The sequence below is a fragment of the Anomaloglossus baeobatrachus genome, chromosome 4 (assembly GCF_048569485.1).
Source record: "Anomaloglossus baeobatrachus isolate aAnoBae1 chromosome 4, aAnoBae1.hap1, whole genome shotgun sequence".
In the NCBI taxonomy this organism is placed as follows: Eukaryota; Metazoa; Chordata; class Amphibia; order Anura; family Aromobatidae; genus Anomaloglossus; species Anomaloglossus baeobatrachus.
Genome location: NC_134356.1, coordinates 504,042,923 through 504,065,176, shown reverse-complemented (window position 1 = coordinate 504,065,176; position 22,254 = coordinate 504,042,923). Strand labels below are relative to the sequence as shown.

The window sequence follows — 22,254 nt, the reverse complement described above, 5'->3', positions numbered from 1 at the left end:
TTAGGTGTGTTCAACAACTGTTGAACAGGTTGTCTAGTTAGACTGCCAATGTCAGCTCGTACGAGATTATCTCTAATATTGCGTGATCTCTTGGTACAAATAAGGGCTGTTGCTTTAAAGGCTTCAATCTGGAGATACGCTGTTGGGAGTAAGGACCAGTGTTTGCGGATGCAGTTGTAAATTTTAGGCATGATGGGGTGGTATATATGGACAAATGGTACCCTTTCGGTGTTGGGATTATTGTGGGTATGTGATGTTCTGGTCCTATGTTTCAATAAAACGGGAGGGTAATCCCGTTCCTGGAATTTGTTTGTCATTTCGTCCAGCCTAATGGAGAGTGTAGTGGTGTCTGAGACAATCCTAGATACCCTCTGAAATTGGGAGCGAGGCAAACTATCTTTTGTAGCTCTAGGGTGGCAGCTAGAGTAGAGAAGTAGTGAATTGGTGTCCGTGGGTTTAGTATATAGGTCAGTTGTAAGAGTCCCGGTGTTGTCTTTCAATACTAAAGTGTCAAGGAAAGAAATTTTTTTTTTGTCAGATTGGACAGTAAATTTCAGTTCAGCCCTAATGGAATTGAGTTTGGAAATGAATAAATCAAGGTTATCTAGAGAGCCGTGCCAAATAAAGAACACATCGTCTATGTACCGTAGCCAATTGGTGGCAAATTGGTTAAAAAGTGTATTAGAGTAAACATGGTCGTGTTCAAAGCGATCCATGTAACAATTGGCGTAGGCCAGAGCCACGTTAGAATCCATGGCCGTACCTCGTATCTGGAGGTAGTAATCATCACCAAAGAGAAAGAAATTTTCAAAGAGAACTAATCTCAAAATATCAAGGCAAAATAGTATGGCATTGTTGGTAAGATCAGAATCTTCAAGTAAAATTTTTACTGCCTCTATGCCTTTGTGCCTTTGGAATGTTCTATGGATGTGTACAAACTTTGTACATCAAGGGTCACTAGCAAACTACTTGGAGGGATGGAACCAAGGTCACGGATAATCCTGAGAAAATGGCTTGTGTCAAGTAGAAAGGAACGTTGTTGTCTTGTCAGTGGAGTCAGAATTTTCTCTAAGAAAATTGATAGAGGTGATAGAATTGAATTGGTAGAAGTTACTATTGGGCGATCTGGGGGATTGGATAGAGATTTATGTATTTTGGGTAATACGTAAATGACCGGAGTAATGGGATGTGTGTTGGTCAAAAGTCTACAGTCTTTTGGTCTATGGTGTTCAGCTGTAAGTGGTGGTTTAAACAAGATTGTATTTTCTGTCGTATGGCAGATGTTGGGTCATGTGCAATGGGACGGTATGTCTCAGTGTCACTTAGCTGTCTGCGTATTTCGGAGAGATAAGTATAGCAATCAAGAATTACCGTGGCACCACCTTTATCGGCGGGTTTGATTATTATATTTTTATTGTTTCTAAGTGGGTCAATTTCTAGTCTCTCATTGTTGGTGAGATTATGCCTGATTGGCAAATTTCCTAGATGTTGAGCACAAATAATGTCTCTGATATCCCAATCTACAAGGTCAATGTAGGTTTCAATAGCATGGTAAGTGGAGAGTGGTTTGTATACGCTAGGTTTTCTGAGGACAAATTTAGATACAGACAAATCAACTGGTGTATTACGTACAACATTCTGCTCAGAGGTAGACACAGTGTTAGGAGAAATTCCAAAATGAGTTTTTAAACGTAAATTACGGTAAAAACGCTGCAAATCCTTTTCAAGTTGGAATGTGTCCCACCGTGGTGTGGGGCAAAATGATAGGCCTTTCTGTAATACTTCAAGTTCAATGGGGGATAGATTATAGGATGAGATGTTGACTACCAGGTTTGATATCTTACCTGGGTCTGGGAGCGTGTGTTCATGCGAGGACCGGTGGCAGGACCGCCTTGTTGGGGGCCTTTTCCTCTTCTTTGAGATAAAAAACGAGGTGAGGTGGAAGACGGGGGCCAGAGGAATTGTCGCTGTCTTCATAATAATTTTTACATTGTTCTTGTCTACATTTATTCAGCATATGAATATGATTCCTATAACTTGTGCATATAATAATGTCTTACCCATTATAATGTTGCTATAGCAACTGAATTACTACATATCACTATATCCAGGACTTTCTGATCTGTATATATTTGTATATATTTTGTATATATTTTGTCTATAGTGTATACCAAGAATTATTGTATATACTTTTTGTATTTTTTGATTATATATTTGTATTTTCACCCTAGTGACTTGATAAAGACCCGGAGGGTCGAAACGTCGTTGGATGTTTGCTTCTTCACGTTTCAATAAATTTTGCTCACGTTTATTTCACCTACAAAACGAGTGCAGTGAATTTATTATTATGTGATTTTAGTCAGGGCAGCTTCAGTATAATGATGTGGACGGAGCCGGACTGTAGGTTGTCAAAAAGAGAGTTAGATGAGAGCTGGGAGAAATGTTCAGCATGGACGTGCTGTTCGAGGAGTTTTGAGGCGAACGGGAATAGTGATATGGGGCGATAGTTGGTAGTACAGGTTGGATCGAGGGAAGGTTTCTTTAGGATAGGTGTGACTGTTTCGTGTTTAAAGGCAGAAGAGAAGGTTCCAGAGGTTAGAGATAGGTTGAAAAGATGGGTAACTCCTTAAGGTAGAAGAAGCAACAACTGAAGTTATCTGCAATAAAGGCCTGGCAAAGCATCACAAAGGGAGAAACCCAGCATTTGGTGACGTCCATGGCTTCCAGACTTCAGGCAGTTATTGCCTGCAAAGGATTCTTTACAAAGTATTACAATTAACATTCGATTTATGGTAAAATTAATGTGTCCAATTACTTTTGAGCCCCGGACACACAAAAAAGTGTTTCTGCTATAAAAAACTGATCAATAAACTAGGTACATAAGAACATACCCTTATTGTATCCCTTTGTGCCCTATACTTTCATTGTGCCCTTTTTCTATGTCACAGTAATATTTCCCACACAACGATAATGTTTTGTGCCCCTCACAGTAATGATATAATTGGAAAAACATGAATGCCTCCCACCCTCAAAGGGTGCCCCATTAGAGGCCATTGAGCTTTCCAGTGCTTTGTCCTTCTCATATCTGCCTGCATCTGGAGAAAGTCGTCTTCCCTCTCTGGCAATTTGCAGGCTGACGGAGTAAATTTTGGAACATGAAGCCAATGGCAACTTTTTCCACCTAAGTATTTGACTACATTGTTTCCTGAGGCCACTGACATCCTCAAAATCTGTCTATAGCAAGCTTGAAGGCGCTCCAAGCTCTACATATTTATTTTGTCAAATTTAGTATTCCTAAAATATTTTCTGTTAAGGTTTTTGCAAGTAATTGCTTAGAGATTGTGTTGTTGCTAACATTTTTTTTAACTAAATGTTTATTACCCTCAACCATTGTAGTTATTCCACTCTCTGAAATGAGACATTTTACCCATGTTGATGAGCAATATTCCAATGCTTTGTTTAATTTCACAGTCTTCCTTACTGAAGCCGATGAGCCTGAACTGTCTCTGAACAGAAAAGATGTTAAGGTAATGGAGCTTTAATTTAAATAAATATAATATACATTGTTTACATGCAAAATAAGATTCTTACACTGTTGCCCCAATTTATCCATTGCATTTTTTTAGGTCCACCTTTCTTTTTGTTATGAATTTTTCATCAAAAGTCAAGTAAAAATGGTCTTTATTCTCGTCTAGAAACTATTTTGCGACTTTTGGGGCTACATTTTGCTAGCGGAAAATTTGCTTCCAAATATGTGGCATGCATAAAATCACTCAGGAAGGGAATGGAGCACATTTGCTAAAAATGTGTTTTTGTTTTTTTTCTCTAAATAATAAATCAGACTAAAATATCTGTAAACCCTAAATACCAATAAGAGTGGTGAACTGAAGACAAAAAAAGAAGTGAACCCAAATCAAATAGACTTAAAATAAAGGCACAAATTCCAAAATGATTATGACGCAAACAATAAAAGGTGCAAAACACCAAAAATCAGAGAAAAAACAGGTGCACGTGTAATAATTAATCAAGTCCTGTGTTTATTATTATTCAGCCATGTATTTAATCTACTGTTATGTGACTTCTTTCAGTAAATTTGCCATTTTTTTTTCAGCAAGTCTGCAAAAAATACTGGAGCTTTGATGGAACTCCACTGTAAGGCCTCAGTCGAAGATCAGTGATTTTTCTCAAAGACAAAAAAAGAACCAAATTTATAAGTTTTCAATCAGATTTTCATCAGCGTCAGTTGAGTTTTTTTCAGTTGTTTTTTTTATGTGTATTGGAGGATTTCTCTGGCTTCTGTCAAACAAACATGTAAATTAGACATCACACGGATTACATCTGAATTATGTCCAAATTTTTCATTAACCCATAGACTTGCATTGGCGAGCTTCCAACATGACTTGGATCAATATTGGACATGTCTCCATATTTAGCTGTGGGCGACTCGGTCTGTAAAAATACATAATAATTTGAACAGCTCCACAGTTTATAATGGGTATGAGTTCTATTTGTGAAAAACATCGATAGAACTCATACATGAAAAACTGGCATCTGACTGCTCCTTAATTCTTGGGGGTTTGTAAGCCAGAATAGCTACATGTTCTCCATTTTAAACAGAAGACATGATGCTAATAACAGCCTTTTTGAGGGATCGCATGTAAAATTACATAAAAGTAGAAAAACATTGAAAAATCTTATCACAAAGATAATGCAAATGTAAGAATAAATGAACGATTAAACAAAAAATGGTGCTATGTTCTAAACTACAGTTCAAAAGTTTAGGGTCACTTAGATATTTCCTTATTTTTGAAAGAAAAGCACTTTTTTTTTCAATGAAGTTAACGTTAAATTAAACAGAAATAAACTCTATACATTGTTAATGTGGTAAATAACTATTCTAGTTTCAAACGTCTGTTTTTTAATGCAATATCTACATAGGTGTATAGAGGCCCATTTCCAACAACCACCACTCCAGTGTTCTAATGGTACATTGTGTTTGCTAACTGTGTTAGAAGGCTAATGGATGTTTAGAAATCCCTTGAAAACTCTTGTGCAAGTATATTAGCACAGCTGAAAACAATTTTGCTGATTAGAGAAGCTATAAAACTAACCTTCCTTTGAGCTAGTTGAGAATGTGGAGCATTTCATTTGTTGTTTCCATTAAACTCTCAAAATGGCCAGAAAAAGAGAACTTTCATGTGAAACTCCACACTATTTTTGTTCTTAGAAATGAAAGATATTCCATGCGAGAAATTGCCAAGAAACTGAATATTTCCTACAACGGTGTGTACTACTCCCTTCAGAGGAGAGCACAAACAGGCTCTAACCAGAGTAGAAAGAGAAGTGGGAGGCACAACTGACCAACAAGACAAGTACATAGGAGTCTCTAGTTTGAGAAATCGACGCCTGCCAGGTCCTCGACTGGCAGCTTCATTAAATAGTACCCGCAAAACGCCAGTGTCAACGTTTATAGTGAAGAGGCGATTCCGGGATGCTGGCCTTCAGGGCAGAGTGGCAAAGAAAAAGCCATATCTAATGAAAGGAAAAGATTAATATGGGCAAAAGAACACAGAGATTGGACAGAGGAAGATTGTAAAAAAGTGTTATGGACAGATGAATTGAAGTTTGAGGTGTTTGGATCACACAGAAGAACATTTGTAGGGCGCAGAACAACTGAAAAGATGCTAGAAGAGTGCCTGATGCCATCTGTCAAGGATGGTGGAGGTAATGGGATGGTCTAGGGTTGCTTTACTGCTGGTAAAGTGGGAGATTTGTACAAGGTAAAAGGGATATTGAATAAAGAAGGCTATCACTCCATTTTGCAACGCCCTGCCATACCCTGTGGACAGCGCTTGATTGGAGCCAATTTCATCGTACAACAGGACAATGACCCAAAGCACATCTCCAAATTATTCATGAACTATTTAGGGAAAAAGCAAGCAGCTGGTATTCTATCTGTAATGGAGTAGCCAGCCCAGTCACCAGATCTCAACCCTATTAAGCTGTTGTGGGAGCAGCTTGACCGTATGGTACGCACAAAGTGCCCATGAAGCCAATCCAACTTGTGGGAGGGGCTTCTGGAAGCATTGGGGGAAATATCTCTAGATTACCTCTGCAAATTAACAGCTAGCATGACAAAGGTCTGCAAAGCTGGAATTGCTGCAAAGGGAGCATTCTTTAACAAAAGCAAAGATTGAAGGAGAAAATTATTATTTCAAGTAAAAATCATTATTTCTAACCTAGTCAATGTCTGGACTATATTTTCTATTCATTATGCAACTCATTTGATAAATAAATAAAAGTGTGATTTTTCATGGAAAACACAAAATTGTCTGGGTGACCCCAAACGTTTGAACTGTAGTGTATGTGAAAATATGAATTTGTATATTGAACAACTTATAATAGCTTTGTGCATAGAACCACACACTAATGTAACTATTTTAAATAATTTATGTAGTTCATATATTCATTAATACATCATACATGCATCCACTGATATTTATAAATATCTAAATGCATATAATTTACTACACAAAAGCTTAAATAACAAGCAATGTATACAGTGCCTTGCGAAAGTATTCGGCCCCCTTTTTTTTCAACTTTGTTTCCACATTTGAGGCTTCAAACATAAAGATAAAAATTTTAATGTTATGGTGAAGAATCAACAAGAAGTGGGACACAATTGTGAAGTTGTAGAAAATGTATTGCTTATTTTAAACTTTTGTGAAAAAGAACAAACTAAAAATTGGGGCGTGCAATATTATTCTGCCCTTTTACTTTCAGTGCAGCAAACTCCCTCCAGAAGTTCATTGAGGATCTCTGAATGATCCAATGTTGTCCTAAATCACTGATGATGATAAATATAAGCCACCTGTGTGTAATCTAGTCTCCGTATAAATGCACCTGCTCTGTTATAGTCTCAGTGTTTTGTTTAAAGCGCAGATAGCATCATGAAAACCAAGGAACACAACAGGCAGGTCCGTGATACTGTTTAAGTTAAGTGAAGTGTAAAGCCGGATTTGGTTACAAAACGTTTCCACAACTTTAAACATCCCAAGAAGCACTGTGCAAGCGATCATATTGAAATAGATTTGCAGTGGTATGATACTCCTTCTATCAAGACCCGGCCGTCCCTCAAAAATTTCATCTCAAACAAGGAGAAGACTGATCAGAGATGCAGCCAAGAGCCCATGAATACTCTGGATGAACTGCAGAGATCTACAGCTGAGGTGGGAGCGTCTGTCCATAGGACAACAATCTGTCATACACTGCACAAATCTGACAAATCTGGCCTTTATCAAAGAGTGGCAAGAAGAAAGCCATTTCTCAAAGATATTCATAAAAAGTGTTGTTTAAAGTTTGCCACAGGCCATCTGGGAGACACAAAACATGTGGAAGAAGGTGCTTTGGTCAGATGAAACCAAAATCGAACTTTTTGGGCACAATGCCAAACGATATGTTCATTGTAAAGTAACACAGCTAATCACCCTGAACACACCATCCCCACTGTCAAACATGGTGGTGGCAGCATCATGGTTTGGGCCTGCCTTTCTTCAGCAGAAACAGGGAAGATGGTTAAAATTGATGGGAAGATGGATGGAGCCAAATACAGGACCATTCTTGAAGAAAACCTGTTGGAGCCTGCAAAAGACCTGAGACTAGGACGGAGATTTGTCTTTCAACAAGACAATGATCCCAAACATAAAGCAAAATCTACAATAGAATGGTTCACAAATAAACATATCCAGGTATTAGAAAGGCCAAGTCAAAGTCCAGACTTGAATCCAATCGAGAATCAGTGTAAAGAGCTGAAAACTGCTGTTCCCAAACGCTCTCCATCCAACCTCACTCAGCTCGAGCTATTTGCAAAGGAAGAATGGGCAAGAATTTCAGCCTCTTGATGTTCAAAACTGGTAAGAGACATACCCCAAGCAACTTGCAGCTGTAATCGCAGCAAAAGGTGGCGCTACAAAGTATTAACTTAAAGGGGCCGAATATTATTGCACGCCCCAATTTTCAGTTTATCATTTTTTATAAAAGTTTAAAATAAGCAATAAATTTCATTCAACTTCACAATTCCCACTTCTTTTTGATTCTTCACCATAAAATTTAAATTTTTTATCTTTATGTTTGAAGCCTGAAATGTGGTAAAATGTTGAAAAATTCAAAGGGGCCGAATACTTTCTCAAGGCACTGTATGTCACGATTCCTCTGTGCAGACTATCTTGCACACAGGTTATGCTCTGCAGCGCCTTTGTGAACTACAGAGCTGGCAGTGACATGTTTCCTTTGTGGAAAGCATCTTGTATATTTGGAGATGCTCTGCTTGGTTCCTTTGAGCACTAGGTTGTGTGACAGCACAAGATTCCATGCAGGTTCTGGGAGGTGCCTTTACTCAGGTATTTCACCTTCCTGGTAATTGCTCTGCTTCATTACTGAGCATGCTCTTCCAGAACCTCACCAGTTGTACTCTCTGGTTCTGCAGTTGATCTCTTGGTGTTGTGTTTGTGCTTGTGTTCTGATCTAAGTTTCTTGACACCGGACTGTTATTTGACTACTCTCTGCCTGCTTCCTAGTCTTGTCGTTACCTCCTGGGTTTGAACCTCGGCCCGTTACTTAACCGTGTCTCTACTCCCTCAATCTGATATGTAGTCTCCTGGAATTCTGACCATCGGCTTGTGACTTTATTGTGTTCCTGCTTACTCCCTTTGTCCTGACGTGTACTCTTGTTATGTGACCCCGGCTTGCGTGACTACCCTTCCATCCATTCTATCTGTAAGTAGTGACTAGTATCACAATATACATGTGTGTGTGTGTGTGTCACAGTCAACAAAAAATACTGATATATAGTTCTGTATTATTTCATAAATGTGCATCAGGCAGCTCAGCTCAATGCTTTGGCATAAATATTAATTATCGTTAGAATAAAAGCACAGGCCGATAATCAGATGCATCGGCATGCTGCCGACGGTATGCAATCTGTATGGCACAAACCATCTGTGAACTTGTTATATCTTCATTGAGCGATTTTTATGGACAGAAATGTTCTTGAGTAAACGCAGGTAAATGTGTGGGTTACCATGTGGTCAACCACTCCACCCACCCACACAATTGTCATATAAAATTGGGCTATCATTGCCTGTGTTGAACTGGACAAAGTGTCAGCCATGTGACCTGTCTTAATATTCAGATAATTCAATTAACTGTACCTATGTGAAATGCTACAATTAGTACGCAATGTATTCAGGCCCCTTTTTCACTCTGTTTCATTGCAGCCATTTAGTAAATTCAAAAAAAGTTTATTTTTTTCTCATTAATATACAATCTGCACCCCATCCTGACAGAAAAAAACAGAAATGTAGACATTTTTGCAAGTTTATTAAACAAGAAAAACTGAAATATCACATGGTCATAAGTATTCAGACCCTTTGCTCAGACACTCATATTTAAGTTACATGCTGTCCATTTTCTTCTGATCCTCCTTGAGATGGTTCTACTCCTTCATTGGAGTCCAGCTGTGTTAAATGAAACTGATAGGACTATATTTGAAAAGGCACACACCTGATTATATAAGACCTCACAGCTCACAATGCATGTCAGACCAAATGAGAATCATGAGGTCAAAGGAACTGCCCAAGGAGCTCAGAGACAGAATTGTGGCAAGGCACAAATCTGGCCAAGGTTACAAAATAATTTTTGCAGTAATCATAGTTTCTAAGAGCACAGTGGCCTCCATAATCCTTAAATGGAAGATGTTTGGGACCACCAGAACGCTTCCTATACCTGGCCGTCCAAACAAACTGAGCAATCGTGGGAGAAGAGCCATGGTAAGAGAGGTAAAGAACCCCAAGATCACTGTGGCTGAGCTCCAGAGAGGCAGTAAGGAGATGAGAGAAAGTTCCACAAAGTCAACTATCACTGCAGCCCTCCACCAGTCAGGTCTTTATAGCAGAGTGGCCCGATGGAAGCCTCTCCTCAGTGCAAGACATGTGAATGCCCGCATAGTCTGCAAAAAAACACACGAAGAACACCCAGACTAAGATTCTCTGATCTGATGAGACGAAGATAGAACTTTTTGGTGATAATTGTAAGCAGTATGCGTGGAGAAAACCAGGCAGTGCTCATCACCTGCCCAATACAATCCCAACAGTGAAATATGGTGGTGGCAGCATCATTCTATGGGGGTGTTTTTCAGCTGAAGGGACAGGACAGCTGGTTGCAATAGACAGAAAGATGAATGCGCCAAGTACAGAGATATCCTGGAAGAAAACCTCCTCCAGAGTGCTTTGGACCTCGGACTTGGATGAAGGTTCACATTCCAACAAGACAATGACCCTAAGCACACAGCTAAAATAACAAAGGAGTGCCTTCAGAACAACTCTGTGACTACTCTTGACGGGCCCAGCCAGAGCTCTGTCCTAAACCCAATGGGGCATCTCTGGAGAGACCTGAAAATGACTGTTTCTTAGAGGGGCGTGGCAGCTATAAGTCCCCTTACCTGGCAGCCAGACTGGCTTGCAAAGTCTCCTTAAGGAGAATAGTGTTCCCCCGTGGTCCCCACATAGCTTTCTCATGAGCCAGATCAGACACCCCCATACTTTGCACTGACGAGGGGCAAGCACCCCGAAACACCGTGTCTGCAAATTGGGATTCTGATCTGGCTTATATATCCTGAGTCATATTGCAAAGGATTGTTGAAAATCCACTTGTGACTTTTAGGATCGCTACTTCCAATAGGTGGCGCTGTGCTAGAGTTTGTCTCCTTTACTGGAGAGACAATTTGAATATTTCTTAGAGGGGCGTGGCAGCTATAAGTCCCCTTACCTGGCAGCCAGACTGGCTTGCAAAGTCTCCTTAAGGAGAATAGTGTTCCCCCGTGGTCCCCACATAGCTTTCTCATGAGCCAGATCAGACACCCCCATACTTTGCACTGATGAGGGGCAAGCACCCCGAAACACCGTGTCTGCAAATTGAGATTCTGATCTGGCTTATATATCCTGAGTCATATTGCAAAGGATTGTTGAAAATCCACTTGTGACTTTTAGGATCGCTACTTCCAATAGGTGGCGCTGTGCTAGAGTTTGTCTCCTTTACTGGAGAGACAATTTGAATATTTCTTAGAGGGGCATGGCAGCTATAAGTCCCCTTACCTGGCAGCCAGACTGGCTTGCAAAGTCTCCTTAAGGAGAATAGTGTTCCCCCGTGGTCCCCACATAGCTTTCTCATGAGCCAGATCAGACACCCCCTTACTTTGCACTGACGAGGGGCAAGCACCCCGAAACACCGTGTCTGCAAATTGGGATTCTGATCTGGCTTATATATCCTGAGTCATATTGCAAAGGATTGTTGAAAATCCACTTGTGACTTTTAGGATCGCTACTTCCAATAGGTGGCGCTGTGCTAGAGTTTGTCTCCTTTACTGGAGAGACAATTTGAATATTTCTTAGAGGGGTGTGGCAGCTATAAGTCCCCTTACCTGGCAGCCAGACTGGCTTGCAAAGTCTCCTTAAGGAGAATAGTGTTCCCCCGTGGTCCCCACATAGCTTTCTCATGAGCCAGATCAGACACCCCCATACTTTGCACTGACGAGGGGCAAGCACCCCGAAACACCGTGTCTGCAAATTGGGATTCTGATCTGGCTTATATATCCTGAGTCATATTGCAAAGGATTGTTGAAAATCCACTTGTGACTTTTAGGATCGCTACTTCCAATAGGTGGCGCTGTGCTAGAGTTTGTCTCCTTTACTGGAGAGACAATTTGAATATTTCTTAGAGGGGCGTGGCAGCTATAAGTCCCCTTACCTGGCAGCCAGACTGGCTTGCAAAGTCTCCTTAAGGAGAATAGTGTTCCCCCGTGGTCCCCACATAGCTTTCTCATGAGCCAGATCAGACACCCCCATACTTTGCACTGATGAGGGGCAAGCACCCCGAAACACCGTGTCTGCAAATTGAGATTCTGATCTGGCTTATATATCCTGAGTCATATTGCAAAGGATTGTTGAAAATCCACTTGTGACTTTTAGGATCGCTACTTCCAATAGGTGGCGCTGTGCTAGAGTTTGTCTCCTTTACTGGAGAGACAATTTGAATATTTCTTAGAGGGGCATGGCAGCTATAAGTCCCCTTACCTGGCAGCCAGACTGGCTTGCAAAGTCTCCTTAAGGAGAATAGTGTTCCCCCGTGGTCCCCACATAGCTTTCTCATGAGCCAGATCAGACACCCCCTTACTTTGCACTGACGAGGGGCAAGCACCCCGAAACACCGTGTCTGCAAATTGGGATTCTGATCTGGCTTATATATCCTGAGTCATATTGCAAAGGATTGTTGAAAATCCACTTGTGACTTTTAGGATCGCTACTTCCAATAGGTGGCGCTGTGCTAGAGTTTGTCTCCTTTACTGGAGAGACAATTTGAATATTTCTTAGAGGGGTGTGGCAGCTATAAGTCCCCTTACCTGGCAGCCAGACTGGCTTGCAAAGTCTCCTTAAGGAGAATAGTGTTCCCCCGTGGTCCCCACATAGCTTTCTCATGAGCCAGATCAGACACCCCCATACTTTGCACTGACGAGGGGCAAGCACCCCGAAACACCGTGTCTGCAAATTGGGATTCTGATCTGGCTTATATATCCTGAGTCATATTGCAAAGGATTGTTGAAAATCCACTTGTGACTTTTAGGATCGCTACTTCCAATAGGTGGCGCTGTGCTAGAGTTTGTCTCCTTTACTGGAGAGACAATTTGAATATTTCTTAGAGGGGCATGGCAGCTATAAGTCCCCTTACCTGGCAGCCAGACTGGCTTGCAAAGTCTCCTTAATGAGAATAGTGTTCCCCCGTGGTCCCCACATAGCTTTCTCATGAGCCAGATCAGACACCCCCATACTTTGCACTGACGAGGGGCAAGCACCCCGAAACACCGTGTCTGCAAATTGGGATTCTGATCTGGCTTATATATCCTGAGTCATATTGCAAAGGATTGTTGAAAATCCACTTGTGACTTTTAGGATCGCTACTTCCAATAGGTGGCGCTGTGCTAGAGTTTGTCTCCTTTACTGGAGAGACAATTTGAATATTTCTTAGAGGGGCGTGGCAGCTATAAGTCCCCTTACCTGGCAGCCAGACTGGCTTGCAAAGTCTCCTTAAGGAGAATAGTGTTCCCCCGTGGTCCCCACATAGCTTTCTCATGAGCCAGATCAGACACCCCCTTACTTTGCACTGACGAGGGGCAAGCACCCCGAAACACCGTGTCTGCAAATTGGGATTCTGATCTGGCTTATATATCCTGAGTCATATTGCAAAGGATTGTTGAAAATCCACTTGTGACTTTTAGGATCGCTACTTCCAATAGGTGGCGCTGTGCTAGAGTTTGTCTCCTTTACTGGAGAGACAATTTGTTCACCAATGTTCACCATCCAACCTGATGGAACTGGAGAGGATCTGCAAGAAAGATTTGCAGAGGATCCCCAAATCCAGGTGTGAAAAACTTGTTGCCTCATTCCCAAGAAGACTCATGGCTGTACTACCTCTCTCAACAAGGCTCTTATCCCACGATTACTCAGTTTGGCTGGACAGTCAGGTCTAGGAACAGTTCTGGTGGTCCCAAACTTCTTCCATTTAAGGATTATGGAGGCCACTGTGCTCTTACTAACCTTGAGTACTGGAGAAATTATTTTGTAACCTTGGCCAGATCTGTGCCTTGCCACAATTCTGTCTGTAAGCTCCTTGGGCAGTTTCTTTGACCTCATGATTCTCATTTGGTCTGACATGCACTGTGAGCTGTGAGGTTTTATATAGACAGGTGCGTGCCTTTCTAAATCAAGTCCTATCAGTTTAATTAAACACAGCTGGACTCCAAAGAAGTAGAACCATCTCAAGGTGGATCACAAGGAAATGGACAGCATGGGACCTAAATATGAGTGTCTGAGCAAAGGGTCTGAATACTTATGACCATGTGATGTTTCAGGTCTTTTTGTTTGATAAATTTGCAAAAATGTCTACATTTCTGTTTTTTTCTGTCAAAATGGGGTGCAGAGTGTACATTGATAAGAAAAAAAATGAACTTTTCTGAATTTACCAAATGGCTGCAATGAAACAAAGACTGAAAAATGTAAAGGGGTCTGAATACTTTCCGTACCCATTTCCGTATGTCTGTCAAATTTTGTTTAATTTTAGTTCACAAATGTGGCCTTGGGTTTTGTTACGAGGGGGACCCGGGGAAGCGTGCCAAGATGGGGAATGGACAGCTTCCGCCGGTCAAGGTCCACTGTGCGGTGTAAGGGACCGCTGCTATGGTGGGTGAAGAGTGAGCGGGTTGCTGCTAGCGATCGTCTGGAATGTCACAGACGATCTATGTACACCGGTCTGCCCTAACCCGTGTGGGTTGTATGGCAGGGATCACACGGCTCGGTGTACCTGTTGCACGGGGAAGCACAGAGGTGCCCACGCATGTGTGCCAGTGGAAGTCACGAGAATATGGCACGAGGGTAGCACAGAGGTGCCCACGCACGTGTGCTTTCAATAACCAGGTGAGTCCAGTGGAGACTCGAGGAGCTCACCTGGGACAGGAACACGGCCTGTAGAAGGAGCTACTGCCGGAGCAGCAAGGCAGGGACACGGCCTGCAAACCAGGTGCTGCCTAAGCAGCAAGGGCCAAGCCCACAGAAGAAGATAATGCCTGAGCAGTGGCGTGGCAGCACGCTGCCAGACATCCAAACATAGAAGGACGGTCGCGCGCCGCCATGATGGCAGGAGGAGCTTTTAAGGAGGTGTAGCTCCAGCCAAGGGCGGGCGCGAGGCGGAGATGACGGACTTGACCCAATCAGGATCCACGACATCCAAGCCTGGCCAGTCAGGATTCACCACGTCACCAGCCTTGTCATCAAGCCGTGTGACGTCAGTGGGCGAATCAGGATCTACCAAGCATAGCACATGCTCACCCTCCTGCCTCTGGGAAATAGAGGCGGGATCCTCGGTCTCACAATGTGTAGAGATAACGGGAGTCTCACTGCTTCCCTGAGCAGCAAATCTCTGCACATTGCGCAACCTCACAGACCTTCGAGGCTGCTGAGCAGGAAGAGCTGTGGCAGGCAAGGAATGGGAGACCGCCTCATTTCTTGCAACAGGAGTACCACTAGGTGTCACCCTTGTGCTGCCTCTCTGAGGAGGTTTCTCCTGCACTCTGCGCAGTCTGGCAGACCTTCGGCGCTGCGGAGCAGGAGCGCTCGTGGCAGGCAAGGAGACTGTCTCATTCCTTGCCACAGGAGAGCCACGAGGTGTAACAGGGTTTCACTGTCACACGGAATGAAGTGATGTTCCTCGCTATCAATTTAAAGGCCTGTTCCAAAATTAACTTTTTTCTTTTGTCACCTTACCGCTCAAATAAATCCATTAACGACTGACAATATACCTTTTCATGGCAACCATTATCGGGCTTAATTCTCAATGCTACTTTTTCACGGTCCTGAGGACTGAGGCGGGCTTTGCACGTTGCGACATCGCAAGCCGATGCTGCGATGTCGCACGCGATAGTCCCCGCCCCCGACGCAGGTACAATATCTTGTGAAAGCTGGCGTAGCGAAAATTATCGCTACGCCGGCTTCACATGCACTCACCTGCCCTGCGACCGTCGCTCTGGCCGGCGACCCGCCTCCTTATTAAGGGGGCGGGTCGTGCGGCGTCACTGCGACGTCACACGGCAGGCGGCCAATAGGAGCGGAGGGGCGGAGATGAGCGGGATGTAAACATCCCGCCCACCTCCTTCCTTCCGCATATCCTATGGAAGCCGCGGTGACGCCGGTAGGAGATGTTCCTCGCTCCTGCGGCTTCACACACAGCGATGTGTGCTGCCGCAGGAGCGAGGAACAACATCGGACCGTCGCGTCAGCGTAATTATGGATTACGCTGACGCTGCACCGAGGATACGATTACGACGCTTTTGCGCTCGTTAATCGTATCATCTAGGCTTTACACACTGTGATGTCGCATGCGATGCCGGATGTGCATCACTTTCAATTTGACCCCACCGACATCGCACTTGCGATGTCGTAGTGTGCAAAGCCCGCCTAAGTGTATAGCACTCCTCCGTGGGAAAAAATCCTGCAGGTGACAGCAGTATATGACAGCTGACGCCTTGCGGCATTGGTCCCAACAGGTTTTGCAACCAATTGTGGCACATTAACTCCTAAATGACACTGTCAATCAAGACAATTGACTCTAGGTGGCTAAAAGGGGGTTAAAACTCCCCCTTTAACACTAGAGACCGCCTTAGATCATAATCGCGTGTGTTGATAGTTGCCATGGCACCCCAAGGTTATCTGATGACCCCAGACTATGGTGGCTTATTAAGTCAGAGGCGTATCTAGAGGGGGGCTGGCAGGGCATCTTCCCCGGGCGCAGCTGTCGGGGGCGCTATCGGCCCTCCTGATTCGGCTGGAGGACAATTGAAGCGGTGACTGGTGGCGCTGACTTCCGGGTCAGAGAGATGGCTGTAGTGTGATCAGGTCAGCTGATCACACTGCTGACCCGAAAGTCAGGGCCGCAGCACAGAGGCAGCAGAGAGCGCTGGTGATAAGTGCTCCAGTATGGAGCTGAAGACACCACCGAAGAGGAACATTATGGGGTGAGGTGAGAGGGTGGGGAGGGGGTAGTATCTATAGATACAGTATGGGGGAGAGAGGGCGGGGAAAGGGAACTATCTTTGGACACACTATGAGAGGACAGGGTGTGGGGAGGGGGCCATATCTATATACGCAGTATAGGGGAGAGAGGGTGGGGAAAGGGAACTATCTGTGGACACACTATGGGGGTACAGAGGGTGAGGAGGGGGCAGTATCTATAGACACAGTATGGGGGAGAGAGGGTGGGGAAAGGAAAGAATCTCTGGACACACTATGGGGGGGACAGATGGTGGGGAGGGAGCAGTATCTATAGACACAGTATGGGGGAGAGAGGGTGGAGAAAGGGAACTATCTGTGGACACACCATGAATGGACAGAGGGTGGGAAGGGGGCCGTATCCATATACCCAGTATGGGGGAGAGAGGGTGGGGAAAGGGAACTATCTGTGGACACACTATGGGGCTACAGAGGGTGAGGAGGGGGCAGTATCTATAGACACAGTATGGGGGAGAGAGGGTGGGGAAAGGGAAGAATCTGTGGACACACTATGGGGGAGACAGATGGTGGGGAGGGTGCAGTATCTATAGGCACAGTATGGGGGAGAGAGGGTGGGGAAAGGAAACTATCTGTGGACACACTATGGGGGGGACAGATGGTGGGGAGGGAGCAGTATCTATAGACAGAGTATGGGGAAGAGAGGGTGGAGAGAGGGAACTATCTGTGAACACAGTATGGTGTGAAGAGAGGATGGGGAGGCGGAAGTATCTTTGGACACATTATGGGGAGAGAGAGGATGAGGGGTGATGTATACAGACATAGTATAGGGAGAGAGGGTGAGGGGTGATGTATACAGACATAGTATAGCGAGAGAGAGTGAGGGGTGGTGTATACAGATATAGTATAGGGAGAGAAGGTGAGGGGGGATGTATACAGACATCGTATAGGGAGAGAGAATGAGGGGATATGTATACAGACATAGCATAGGGAGAGAGGGTGAGGGGTAATGTATGCAGACATAGTTTAGGGAGCGAGGGGGGAAGTATACATACATAGTATAGGGAGTTGTTGGTGAGGGGTGATGTATACAGACATAGTATAGGGAGTCAGAGTGAGGAGTAATGTACGGGGAGAGAGAGTGAGAGGTGATCTATACAGACAGTATAAGGAGTGAGGGTGAGGGGGGAATGTATACAGATATAGTATGTGGAGCAATTGGGGAAATGTACATGGACATAGTATGGGGAGAAAATGGGAAATAATTTTTTTAGGACACAGAATACAGAGCGACATGGTATAGGGAGTGAGGGGGAAAAGTATATGGACACACAGGAACTAGTGAAGAGAAAGTTAGGGATGAAAAAAATGTAAGGGGACATTGAATAGAGACTGAGTAGTGGTGGGTGGAGCGGTATGGAGAGGGTGTAGCTTGTGGGTATAGTATGAGGCTATAGCGAGGAGGGATGTGGAGGGATGTGTGATGAGAGAGCACAGTATAGGAGGACACAATGTAAAGGACAGTGTGAAGAGTGTGCTCTGTATGAAAAGGAGAGTGCAGTGTGGAGAGCATGTACCACAAGAGGGACAGTATGTGGGTCATATTTTGTGCAGAGAACACAGTAAGGGGCCATTATTTATTCTGGGGCACACTGTAGGGCAATATTTTTAAATAGAAGTATTATAATCATTCTGCTATTTTTAGGGGCATCGTGTTGGGATGTGCTGCAGAAGACTAGAGAAGATGGAAATCTGCAGAGACGAGATGTGAATGTGAAAAGTCATCATGGCGTCAGGATAAGATGAAGAAAAGAAAGAAACGACTCAGAGACAACATCATCTACAGTACAGATCAAAGGTTTGGACACACTTTCTCATTCAAAGAGTTTTCTTTATTTTCATGACTCTGAAAATTGTAGATTCACATTGAATTATGAAAATGAAAACGTGAAATCGTCTCACAAAAGATAAGCCCTAATGTGGCTCATTTGGCAAAAAAAAAGTTACAGCTCTCAGAATATGGCAACTCAAAAACATATTTATTTTTTTAAATATTGTTTTCAGTGTGTAAAAGTAGCATATTGTAAAAAAATATATATATTTGGATCGCTATAATCGTATTGACCCAAATAAATCAGTCTTATCATTTATACCGCACAGTGAACCATAAAAAAGACAACTAGAAAAAAAAAATCCTTTAAATTGTTGTTTTTTGTTCATTCTGCATCAGAATTATCTGAATGGAAAGCGATCAAAAAATGTGATATACCCTAAAATGTGAACAAATGAATCTTCAATTTGTTGCACAACACAAAAATAAGCCCTCATACAGCTCTGTTCACAACCCCCCTCCCCCAAAATAAAGGTTACAGCCCTCAGAATATGATGGCAAAAAACTATTGTTTTCTATAAAAAAAAAATATAATTTTTAGCGTGTAATCATAGTAAAACATAATAAAAATCTATATAAATCTGGTATTGCCATAGTTGCACTAACCCGAAGAATAAATCTGTCTTATCACTTATATCGCATGAAAAACAGTGTAAAAATAAGAACTAAAATTCCAAAAATTGGAATAAGGATTGGCTCGTTAGGAAAAATAATTATCTTGTGCTGTCTACTGAGCAATTACATCACAGTTTCCTTTTAGATCGCAAAAACTGTGATTTAGTACTCAACCTAGATCACAAGAATTGTACACTGTTTTAATAACCTATAAACTTTTCATAAGCTCACTAATGATAAATGAACTATTTCCTATAAGATCTTAATCAGCAATGACATAATAGCTGTCTAGTATGCATAGTAGTCAATGACAAAAACCACTGTTAAGGCCCCGTTACACGCAACAACATCACTAACGAGATGTCGTTGGGGTCACGGAATTCGTGGCGCACATCCGGCCTCGTTAGCGACGTTGTTGCGTGTGACACGTACGAGCGACTGCTAGCGATGCAAAATACCAAATCGTTGATTGTTGACACGTCGTCCATTTCCCAAATATCGTTGCTGTTGCTGGACGCAGGTTCGTTGTTCCTGAGGCAGCACACATCGCTACGTGTGACACCTCAGGAACGACGAACAACACCATACTTGCGTCCTCCTGCAACGAGGTGAGCGTGACATTCATGCGGCTGCTCTCCTCCCCTCCGCTTCGATTGGACGCCTGCCGTGTGACGTCGCTGTGACGCCGCACGAACCGCCCCCTTAGAAAAGAGGCTGTTCGCCGCCCACAGCAACGTCGCTAGGAAGGTAAGTATGTGTGACGGGTACTAGCGATATTGTGCGCCACGGGCAGCGATTTGCCCGTGACGCACAAAAGACGGGGGCGGGTGCTTTCACGAGCGACATCGCTAGCGATGTCGCTGCGTGTAAAGCTCCCTTTACTGGTGGTCATTGAACAATTAAAAAGTCAGTGCCAATGTGAATACCGTATTCAGCCAGTTTGTTGGCTGATTTTTAATGACATTTTTCAATAAAGGATACAAGTGATTTTTAAGGATATTGTGCCGGGTCCATACTCTTTCACACTCCTGTTGCATATTGGTAATCCCTGCCTGTTCATCCCTGTATACACTAACATAGATAAAGAGATCTTTAGAAAAATAATTTCTAAAGAGCTTTTATCATATGCTAATGAGCGCAGGGTCTAGTCCCAAAGGGCGTTGCTTCCCTGGCTAGTCGGCCCCATTAGCATGTTAGTACGCCTCTGTGGGTGTGCTAACATGCTAATGAATGTACAGCGTCAAAGGATGATCTCACTCACCTCTCTACTTCCATGGCTGCCCGACTCAGGATTTCGGCTCAGTGAGCATGACCCTGGAGTTTGGGTCATGCGCACTATGAAGCCGGGTGTACGGGTCCTGGCTTCAAACTGAAGTAGTGCTCTTGTGCATGCGAGAGGGTTTTTTTTACACTTTTTTACATCTGTTTTTTTTTCACATTCATTTGATTGGGTAAAAACCTGAAAAATTATTTAAATAATTGACATGCTGCAGGTTTAAAAAAATGTTTTGAAATCTCCTGCCCTTTGCTGATTTTGTAAAACTTTGCACTCTTTCATTGGCAGAAACAAAACATGTGAAAAAGACAAAGAATTTTAGATTCTAGTTATAACTTGTGTATTGCATTGAATTGTCTGAGAATAGGTAGCTGGGCTTGGAACATTCTCATAGGACCTGAACTCCACTTTCATTTAATAAAATGCTGCTGTATTACTAACATAATCCAGACACATGAAAATTATCCAGACCTGTCAGAAAAGCACTTCCAGGAAACACTAGAGGATTCCAGAGGAAGCGACTGATTGTTTTGTTAGTTAATATGTAACAATATGTTAAGGATAAGGTGTTTCCCTGTGCTATACTGTATATTATGAAGATAAAGGAAAAATGTTACGTAATCTTTCATATTACAACTGAAGCAAATCATTTTAATGCTGCACCTATGGTGCAAGTTCACCTTCATGAGATAATTATGGAGAACAGTGCTAAGTAAAAGGTTTTGAATATATTAGCTAACACTAAACAAAAATCTTTAAATAAAGCAAAGTTGATCATCTGTTTCTTGGTAGAGTCAGTGGTCTGTTTTATAATGGTTCAGTGAATGGAATAGGTATTCCCAGTGTTATGTGATACCCAGATAATGTATAATGTCTTGATAAAACAATAGCATGTAAGTAATTTGTGAAGCAAATTGGAAAATTTTCCAGCAAATTCTTGTTTTAGGGTAAGCTCACACAAGCGTATGACTGAGAAAATCTCGCGTTGCACTTGGACCAATGCTATTCAATGAGGGACAGTAGATGGTCAGCTTTTTTCTCATCCAGATTCTGGATGAGCAAAAAATCGCAACATACTGCGATTGTCAGCAAGAGATGTGTCACTTACACTCATACAAGTCTATGGGTGCGAGAGAAACATCGGACTGCATTCGGATGACATCAGAATGCAGTGCAATAATCACATCCACTGACAATGGAGGAGAGGAGGAGATTAAACCCTTCCTCACCCATGCAGCTCCTGCCATCTCATCTGCAGCTGTGTCACAGTGGCATGACACTTGGCTCACGCAGGCAGGACAGCAGGAGCCGAGGGTCATTAGCGTATCACATCCGATGCACTCGCATTGGATGCCACAACATCATGTGAATCCAGCCTTAAAAGTATGTAAAAACTTTTATTCCATATTGTTAAAATTAGCATTCACATAAATTCCAGGCATGGTAGATTCCTATGTGTTTCTGACTAGAAAGAGTTTTTAATCATGGAACTAATGTGTGAAGTCAATTATGGTGCCTGACGATTTGTACATGTTTTGACTTTAGAGTATACAGCTGGAAGTTCACAGCCCCTTCATCACCTGTTTTCACCTTCCTGACAAATCCAAATTTTACAATTCTGACCAGTGTCTTTTTATGTGGCAATATCTCTGGAATGCTTCAACTTATCCCTATGATTCTCAGATTGTTTTCTTTTCGCGACACATTGTAGTTCATGTTCGTGGTAAATTTTGGTTAATGGTCCTGCACATCTTGGCAATTGTGTGACCACAGGGGCTTAGTGTAAGTGATAGCTTAACCATCCCACTTCTGTGTCTTCTCAAACACTCGCTGCTCACAATTAAGCAGGAAGGTTTGCATGTGGA

The 22,254-nt window shown here is 42.9% G+C and overlaps 1 protein-coding gene across 1 annotated transcript in view; it reads left to right on the top strand.

Annotated features, from left to right (window-relative positions):
- FAM227B (family with sequence similarity 227 member B) overlaps positions 1-22,254 on the top strand; it is a 756,766-nt gene that overhangs the window by 68,307 nt on the left and 666,205 nt on the right. The window contains exons 4-7 of the mRNA XM_075345811.1: positions 3,472-3,521; positions 6,697-6,701; positions 7,316-7,345; positions 17,356-17,374. Coding sequence (XP_075201926.1) covers positions 3,472-3,521; positions 6,697-6,701; positions 7,316-7,345; positions 17,356-17,374 — 104 coding nt within the window. The remainder of the gene's footprint in view (positions 1-3,471; positions 3,522-6,696; positions 6,702-7,315; positions 7,346-17,355; positions 17,375-22,254) is intronic.